General features: G+C 33.8%; 1 protein-coding gene across 1 annotated transcript in view; it reads left to right on the forward strand.

Annotated features, from left to right (window-relative positions):
* Window positions 1-9,647, forward strand: part of gna13a (guanine nucleotide binding protein (G protein), alpha 13a) — a 58,595-nt gene extending 48,948 nt beyond the window's left edge. The window contains exon 3 of the mRNA XM_043714820.2: window positions 754-9,647. Coding sequence (XP_043570755.1) covers window positions 754-1,326 — 573 coding nt within the window. The 3' untranslated portion in view covers window positions 1,327-9,647. The remainder of the gene's footprint in view (window positions 1-753) is intronic.
* Window positions 9,648-9,960: the final 313 nt, after the last annotated feature.

The following is a 9,960-nucleotide window of genomic DNA, read 5'->3' on the forward strand; positions in this document are numbered from 1 at the left end:
TAAATAAATTGGAAATCCTTTGATTAAGTCGTTGTTGTCCTCATTCTCAAATTCTCTTATTTAAATATTGCAAGAAATTATGAAATTTTATATGTACAGATTCAAATAAAACAAGTGACAACTGAAATTGAAAATTCCTGCATGAATTTTTACAAGCTTGATTCCAAGTAAAAGTAATACAAGTAAAGATTTTACCTATTGCTTCTCTTTTCCCCAAAATAATATAATGGTTCTTAACTGCTTTTGATACTGTGAGGCTGGTGTTGCCAGTGTACTACTACTCCCTGAGTGCATGAATGCATTTGTAAACTTCTTCACTTTGCTGTCATCTTTCTCAGAGTACAAGGTTTGTTGATCAAAGTTGATTAGAAGGATGGCCATGGTCAGCCATGGATTGTCTCTGGTTCTTTGTACAGAAATATTCTGTTACAATCAGTTCTTTTAAAAAAAAATAAAACTAGTGTAGCTGCTTTTAACAAAAAACTGGTTCATCAGCTGAAGGTATGAGATGCCTGAAAATTCCTAGTTTTCCAAGAACCTTATCTGTTTTATACATTCATGTGAACTACATTCACTGAACAGGGACAATGGTATGCCATAAAATATAATACTCAATTTACCACTCTAAGATGTACATTGGAATTTTTAATGTTTGTTATCTTGAGATATTCAGTGCATTGATGTAGTTATTAGTTTCTATTTAAAACTGAATCATGTGGACTCAGTATTAATCAGCTCTGATTTCTTCTTTAGGAATATCTTCCAACACAACAGGACATTCTACTAGCACGAAGACCTACAAAGGGAATACATGAATACGACTTTGAAATAAAAAATGTGCCCTTCAAGATGGTAGATGTGGGAGGACAAAGGTCAGAACGAAGGCGTTGGTTTGAATGCTTTGATGGGGTGACGTCCATTCTGTTCTTGGTGTCTTCAAGTGAGTTTGACCAGGTGCTTATGGAGGACCGGCAGACTAATCGCCTGAGTGAGTCCCTAAACATCTTTGAAACAATAGTCAACAACAGGGTCTTTAGCAATGTCTCCATAATTCTTTTCCTTAACAAGACGGACTTGTTGGAGGAGAAGGTCAAAACTGTTAGCATCAAGGACTACTTTCCTCAATATGAAGGAAACCCTCATGAGCTCTCTGATGTCCAGCAGTTCCTGGTGCAGTGCTTTCGTGACAAACGTCGAGATCAGCAGCACAAACCACTCTACCATCACTTCACCACCGCCATTAATACCGAAAACATTCGTCTTGTCTTCCGTGATGTCAAGGACACTATCCTCCACGATAACCTTAAGCAGCTGATGCTCCAGTGACATCCAATTACTTGTCACTTCTAGTGTCTGGCACTGACAGCAGCTTACACCAGAGTGATTAAGGTTACAGTTGCTTCAAAAACTTATGGCAGCTGCTGTAAACTGCTCAACTGAAGAATGCCAAATTTATTTTTCAGACCTGGTCTTTCAATTGCTTTTGTCCCAGTTGAGTGTTGCTGAGGGTATTCTAATCAAGTAAACTCTTAGGCAACCTGACAAGGTTTACGATTTTGTTTCTTCAAAAATGAAGATATGTGAAACATTGCCAGATAGTGCAAAGCTGTGGTGTTGAATGTGGAAATTGTCTTGTTAATATCTGCTCTCTGTCTCTTTCTCTTTCTCCCTGACCCCCAAAAAGGGCTGTTACAAAGCAAAGTGATTATTTATTCCAAAAAAAAATTGTGTGTGTTACAGAAGCAGGTTAATGACGTTTTGTTCATGAAGAATCCATTTGGGAGTGAAATTTGCTGTTGTCGCATTCAAATGGTTTTCATGACTTCTCAAAAATGTTTAAAAGTTTGCTATTCGGCCGATTATTGCTAAGTGCATCAGTCAAAGAGTGGTACATATATAACCTATAGAAATGTGAAGCAGTCACAATTTGCCCAAGTTAGGGTTGTGAATATTGGATTTAGTATTTGAAACCACTCCCAAATGGAGGTTTTGCAAAACTTATACGGTATTTATGTAACATTTGCGATGTTTACATATATTTTGTCAAAATTGTACAGAAATGCCAAATTTTACAGAATTGCTTCAATTGTTTGGAGTCTGGGCCGAGTGTAAAAGACACTTTTGATTGAATGGCACAGGTACAAATACCTTATCACCTGTCAAGTCCTAGTAAACCAATACTCTGAATTGTTATACAGTGCGACTATAAGCTTACTAAATATTGTGTTCATTGGCCACTTAATGAAAGATTTTGACTTCAGTTAGATGTCTATTAAAGCATGATTTACAGCTTCAGCACAAGCACCACTAAACTAATATTGAGGAATGAGGGCTATTTTATAATTGAATCCAGGAGGTTTTTTTTCAATGCAATTTATAGTTGAAGATTTTTCTTGGTATTGAAGCATTTGATATTACTCTATGGCTGAAATAATCCTGCTGTTTATTTAAAATATTAATGACATGATTCCTAAATTTGTGATGCAATCTATGATTAATTTTTTTTGAAAATGAGATATAGAAAATTGGTTTTCACTTTATAAACAGTTGCAACTTCAAAATACATTATTTTGCAGTGTAAATCATGGATAAACCAGTTTTTAAACAGTTGAACTTTTATAATTTGTCCTATTTGAATTTAGAGCTTAGAATTCACTAATTTATCTGCAAACCTCTTTTCTGTTGGTCAGTAATTACTAACAGAAGCCTTATTAAATCTTTCACACTTGCCAAAATGCAAAAACATTCTCTTTTTTGAATACTACTTTTTACAAGTTAGTATTAATAGTTGCCATGCATATGTAGTGATGAATTGCTTAAAAACCTTTGAATAATTTTATAAATTTACAAATTTTGTTACAATGTTCTTTATGCCATATTTAATATTGGTATTTTTACAGACTTCATAATGCATAATATTTGATTCATGTCACTGTGGCAGGTACAGATCTCTGAAGTCAGTTCCATCCAGATTGTGACATTGTGAAGACTAGCCATAACTGAGTTAAATAGAAATTCAGAATGTGAAGATAAAACAGGAAATTCATGGAACGACACAGCAAGTCAGGCAAGAGCTGCAGTCAACATTTTAAATTGATAGCCTTTGTAATGAAAAGTCATTACTGTAACCCAAAATATATAACTTTTTTTCGCCACAATAACTGCTGAGTATTTCCAGAAAGTTTACTTTTAATTCAGATATCCAACATGAGCAGCAGTTGTGTTTTTGCATCAGAATTTGGAGCTAACTGAATCATTTTAGTTGTCAGCTGTATGATGAGAAAACTTGTTGATTTGCTGGACGTCAGACCCTAAATTAACTTCCTAAAATGTTCCCTTTTTTTTGTTGGGGGGTGGTGGGAAGAAATCCTTTGGAATGAATTTGTCTGTTAACGAAAAATTATACACAAACTGAAGACAATTTATTCTTGGTCTTCTTGAACTTTGCAACTGCTTCCAAGCCTCGACCAAGATAGAAGTAGCTCAATATTTACAGAATTTTGTTAAACATTTTGTTCATTAAAAAAGCAATATATTCTAATTAATGCTCTAAGTGACGGTTTACAGTGAAGAGAATGTTTTAGAATGTCTAGATCCTGGAGGAAATGTTGCTTTATTTCTATTTTGAAGTATTTTGTTGCGGCACAGTCCATAGACCTTAATGCAATGTACTGTGAAGTATTAGGTGGTTGAGACTGGAGTAACTGTACCACGGTCTGATAGGTTATTAAACTGCATTTTATGATATTGTGCTAAAATTTACTGTGCCTACTATGCAGCAACTTCAAATAATTTTTGATCAACCTATTTGGACACATATCTCGTGCAAATTGGACTTGAACCTGGTTGACAAGAATGCAAGAGTCTTAATTTTCCACTAATTATTGCAAATGTATGGAAGGAGACTATAGTGTTTCATCTGTCTGGTCTTCAGGCCTCATAAAATAGCCACATTTGTGCCATTAACCAAATGCATTAATCCTTAAATTGAACAGATAATAAGTATTAAAATACTGAATTTGCTGTAGCTTTTCTGAAGAATCTAGTGTTATGTATGTTCTTTCATAATCTACTTTCCTTTTCATTTCATCTTTTTGAAGGCTTATATTGGGCCAGTTTCTCTGATATTTACTCCCAGTGACCACTTTTTTTTGTGAACCTGAAGAAAAAGTACACAGTGCAATGCCTTAGTACCTGAGCTGGATACTCTTCTCACATCCTCATGTACACTTACACCAGTGTTCCAAGTTTACATTGAGGTACTGAAGGGTTGGGATCCAATCCATTTGTATCTTTCATGATGTTTCCCTACCTTTTTGTGGGATGTCATGTTCAGTTATAGCATCTTCCATTAAGATTACCTACTCAGGACTCTGAACACTGTGGAAAAACAACTTGTTATTTGGTGCTACCCATTGTTGAGGCCAGCAACAATAATTTGACTGTTTAAAATATTTACTGTCCTCAGTAAGCAAGTATCATTTGTTCATTTTGAGAAACATTGTACAGTGAGATACTTAATGCCCTTCAATATTTTTCTGTTCTTTAGGTTACAGAATATTTGAAGATGAACTTGTAGTCACAAGTTTGGAAAAGATTTTCATTCTAAGTAGAATTAATAATTTGTATACGAAACTAAGCTTTATCTCCTAAAGGCCAGTGTAGTAGTTATCATGTGCAGTTCATTTCATTGCATTAATGTATCGTGCTGCCATGCTAAACCATGTGAAAACTACAAAAAGATTCCTCCAACTCTGCACAAATAACTTAGTTGGCAGTTCAGTTTCAGACAAAAAAAAGCATTGTGCTCCTTCATTTTTGTAATGTAATCCAAATTGCAACAAGTGGTTTTGGTAAAGTCAATGTGGTAGCAGTAGCTGGTGCCAGTTAGCAATTGCTTAATGTGTTGAATGGAATCATGACACTCAAACTTCCCTATTTTTCTGTTTGCAAACCTGCAAGTGCTTCAATTAATGACATCTAATTTAATACAGACGTAGAAAATCTTCCTGGTGGAATTTTGAGTTTCACATCCAGTATATTCTGTTTGCTTGTTTGTTCTGCAGGTAGTCTGCCAGAAACTGAGGATTAAAACCAGTCACCCCTTGCATACCAATTTGCATCTTCTATTGTCTATTGTTTTTCTCACAAGTCCACCATTTTCTTCAATGAAGCCACTGAATTCATTCCTGCATCCTCACTTTGCAGAATAGATGTTTAGTTCCACATTCTTATGAAACTGTAGCAGAGTTTAACTTGTTTGAAAATAAGAGTATTTAGAATTTTTGATGTTTAATTTGCTGTACTTTGAAAAGATTTCAGAGTCTCCTCTGGTCACAACAATCCTTTTGAGCCCTTTGAATATTTCAAGCATTTTCTATAGGTTCCCTTTGAATTGTTATTACTTATTTCTTTTATGACTTTCAAGATCACTTTAATTTGATGAGTCGTTAAGTTTATAGTTCTAAAGTGATTGTGCTCTAAAATGATTGTGCTCCATTGCTTCAGTTTTATTGGCTAACTTCAGTGTCTCAAGTCGTTTGGAATGTATCTTTTGGCATATGTTTGATCAAAGATTTTTGTTAACACCTTATATTTCTATTTCTTCAATAGCTTTTGTATGTTCTGTTATTAATTCACTCTCTAGAACTTTTGTTGTACTCATCAATTTCAAAACATTCTTTCCCTTTGTCACAATGTTTGTACTTTATTTGTCTCTAAACCCCATTAATTTGGATCATCATAAATTGACTTGTGTACATACTGACCTTATTTCTTCCTCCACAACCCACTCAAATAATATTTTACCATCGTTGTCTTTCATGTACCTAGCCCTCATAATCTAGTCAAACCATTTCTCTTTAGTCAGTTGACAGGTTTTTTTTTCAGTTTCATCATACTCTGGTATATTCTTTCCCTTTCTATTTCAATTCTGTTTCTATTCTTTTATTCAGCTCTCATTTGTCACCCTCTCCTTGTCATTTTCTTTACTATTTTAGCAATACTTTCTTTATGCACATGCTTTTCCATTTGATTTCTTGTTCTGAGTCATCTGTCTGTTCTGTTTCTGATCAGGTACTGATGGTAAACAAGCGAATGTTGTTAATTGTTTTGCCAAATTTATGTTTATCTAGCCTGAACCTAATTTCCACATTTCTGTATAGACTTGCTTCACTGTCATTTTAAATAATTCAAAAGAACTTTAGGGAGTGTTTTTTCTTATTTGGCTTATTTTTATAGGTCCCAATTGTGTTTGCATGAAATATTGAATGAAATGCACTTTTCAGTAAACCTAAGAGGTTAGAAAACATTTTTTTCATTTTAATATACCAATATGTTAGTTATATAAACCACAGCAATCTTAAACCTAAAATCTAATCATGATTAGAATTATTTTCAAAAGGTTGTTACTGTTTCCACAAAAAAAAACAAAATACTGGAAATATTTGGCAGGTCAGATATTATTTGTGGAGCAAGAAACCGAGCTAGTGTTGCAGGTCAGTTCTCTTAAGTTCCATATGTCTGCCTGCCGAGTATTACCAGCATTTTCTGCTTTTATTTCTGATCGTCAGAATCTGCAGTATTGTATTTTTGTACTATGTACCAGGACTGGGTTCAACTAACAAGAACAGTTGCTTGCTATATGATGTAATGCCTTTTTCTTTTTGCATTATTTAAAATCAAACTTTTTATTTTCTATCTTGTGGTGCAGTGCCAATATATTCCAAATTATTGCAAAAGTACTGTTTCCATTTTCATATGCTGGCAATAGCAAATGGACCTGATATGTATCAGTAATATTTGGGAAGTTGTGTGTACACAAATTGATGTCTATCAGTCGGTAATGAAACTCCTCAGTACCAGCTTTAGCAGTGTTGTATTTATACTGCACGGGTTCTATCAGTGAAAATTTGTTGAGTGAAACAGCGAACACATTGTGGTATCTGCAACTCATAACTACTGTAATATAGTTAGGTTACAATTATATTTTAAACTGTTACTTTGTCAAGGACTATATCATAGATTTTACTTCATGTATAGAGATACTGTATTAGGTCATTTGGGCTGCAATAATAAAAATATTAACATAGAAATGTTGCACCTTGACAAGGACAAAACAAACTGACGATTTCAAGTTTTATTTAATAAATCACAACACCTGAATGGAAAATGATATCGGTAGCTAACTTTGCATACAGAATCCTTTTGTGCATTGTAAGAGCAGGTGTATCTACAAACTAAACGTCACAAAAAGTATTTTCCCTTCAGTGTATATGAAGTACAACAGAACATTGAGCTATAAATATCTGTTTACCATACCCTGACATAACAAATCTATTGTATGAGTTCATACATTATAATGTTTCTTTGGAGTAGAATTCTGATATACAAGTGACGGCATATGAATATGCTTATAAATGTTGGTTTGCAGGTTAATGTATAAATCTGAGCTATGAAGTTACTGAAACTTGTGCACTGCTCAATTTTTTACTTGTTTTTAATTCAGTGGTTTGACATTCTGTTGGTCTGCAGGATTTTGTTTCACTTTTCTCTATAGATATTTCTCTTGAGAGTTCTGACTTTTGCTGAGGTACTATTTTGTGGATGCCAATAGCCTTCCAGTACCAGGCCTTTATAATCATGTGTAAGCATACATGTGTTGCAGACTGTTCTGTGGATGCATCATGGCCAAATTAGACGTCTTCTGCAGATGTGATTCCAGAGTTGTGATCACTTAGTTTGTAAAATTCATGCAAAAATTAATTGAAAATGATCGGGAAAATCTTAATCTATTTAATTAGCATTCCTGTCTTTTTCTGCACTGAGCTTGGTCAGAAGATTTTAAAAATTGAGAAAATTGCAAAACAAGATCTTGATACTTAAAGGGCTTACTGCTTACCCCCTGTCTTTGCTTCTCCAATCACCAACCCCAACTCCCTGACAGACACAAGCTGGTTATGTTTCTTTTAAATTAAAACATAGATACTAGAAATACCAAGCAGGTCAAACAGCACATTTGAAAACAGGAACAGTTAATATTTTAAGGTCAGTAATCTTTTGTTTGAAACTTCTGAGAAGTTGTCATCAAGCTGAAATTTTTGCTGTCTGTGTGTGCTGCCTGACGTGATGTTTCAAGTGTTTGTGTTTTATTTCAAGTTTCTAGAATCATATTTTGTTTTGTGTTGTAAATGCTGGATGCCTCATTTTTGCTTAGTAGCCATTTTCATCTGTTAATTTGAATAGGCTCACCAACCATGACCTCATCACACAGCTAAAACCCATTCCTATCATTACCCGGTGTGCAATATTCAGCAAAAGTTACACATTCATCAATTGTGAATTTTTTGGAAATTTTATTCTTCGTTTCTTTTAACCCAATTATAATATTTCCCAACTGAGATCAAATACATTGACACAAAGTAGGAATGAAACCTAGGACCTTGAATATCTGATTTGGTGTTCCATCAAATGGTGCCTTTATTCAGGACTTGAAAAGGGAGGTTCCTGCAGTCTTACATTGCTTGTATATTGCCAAATCCTCAAAAATAATGTTGTGCCCCTTCATAGATCAAAAACTACTTGATTCTAAATACTTTTAAGATGGTAACATTTGAAATAGCCAGGAAAGAAACAGACATCTATGTTGACAAAATGATGAGATAATCAAAGTTTTTTGACTTTTTTTTTAGTTTAGCTCTTTTAAAAAACATTTATTTGGCTACAGGTATTTCTGTTTCAGTTCTTCATTCCCATGTTTGGCAACTTTCCCCAATTTTAAAAATATTTTGCATTCTTTTTAATTCATACTGTCTTTCATTAGTATCTCTGATTCATCACTAATGCAGTATTCAATTAAAATTTGGTATGAGTTAATTTGATTTAGCATGAAACAAGATGTGTAAGATCAAGTGATTTACATGATATTTTTCACTTGACATTACGATTGGTCTATCAGCCGTGATGCATCTTGACAGAAAGATACTGCAAGAAGAATTCATGGGCTTTCTGTATATTTTGATGTGTGCCAACATGGTCATATTGCTTGTGTATAAAATTTAAAATAAATTTTAAATTAAAATTGATTAAATTTTTAAAAGCATGCACATTTCTTTACAGCTACGTACAATGTATTCCATTAACCTAGTTAAATCCTTGTCTATCCCTTAATTTCAGTGGCATTACTTGAAAATATTTTGAGCAATAGCATTGCATTTGTGGAAAATCAGCTGTCAGAACACACATTAATTCAGCAGTCATGGTTTCAAAGCAGCAAAACTGGTTAAATAGTGCTTTAGCGAAAAGTATAATTTTAACTATTCACTTAAAATAGTATAATTGTGTAGGAAAATTGTGGTTACTTTTTAATACCTTCATGGATTTGGGGAATTGGACTGAATCCTTTACATCATTTGCCTTTACTTTGTTGTATATTTTCTTTTGTTCAGAAATGGCAGTAAATTATTCAGATTGGAAAGCTGAAAGTAACTTCTTGTTTTGGTTTAATGCTTTAGTTACTAATAGTGATGCTCTTCCCATTATACTGTATTTGTATATTGCTCTGTACATACAATGCAGAAAGTTTGTCTTTGCAGCCAATAATGCCTTGTATAAATTTACTGACGTGTATTAAACACATTTACAACTTATGATCGTCTTTTGTAACTTTGTATGGGTGAATGTTGGATACATTTCACAGCATAAATCTATGTAAGTTGTATTGGATGTAAATGTCAACATGGAGAAAAGGGAGGTCCTTCATGTATTGTTTGAGTATTATTATCAGTGGAAACCATGTTGAATTCAAACTGAGATCATTAGCTCTAATTCTGACTGAGCTTTTCCTTTGACATGAATAGAAAGTTTTTGTTGATTGGTAGCGAAGAGTTATGGATAATTAAGTGTTAAGGCCCTTCGTAACCTATGCATCCAGGACACTACTTGACATCCAACAGCTTTGCC

Source organism: Chiloscyllium plagiosum, unplaced genomic scaffold, assembly GCF_037043375.1.
Source record: "Chiloscyllium plagiosum isolate Xiang-an unplaced genomic scaffold, Cpla_swu_hap1 HiC_scaffold_25, whole genome shotgun sequence".
NCBI classification, from domain to species: Eukaryota; Metazoa; Chordata; class Chondrichthyes; order Orectolobiformes; family Hemiscylliidae; genus Chiloscyllium; species Chiloscyllium plagiosum.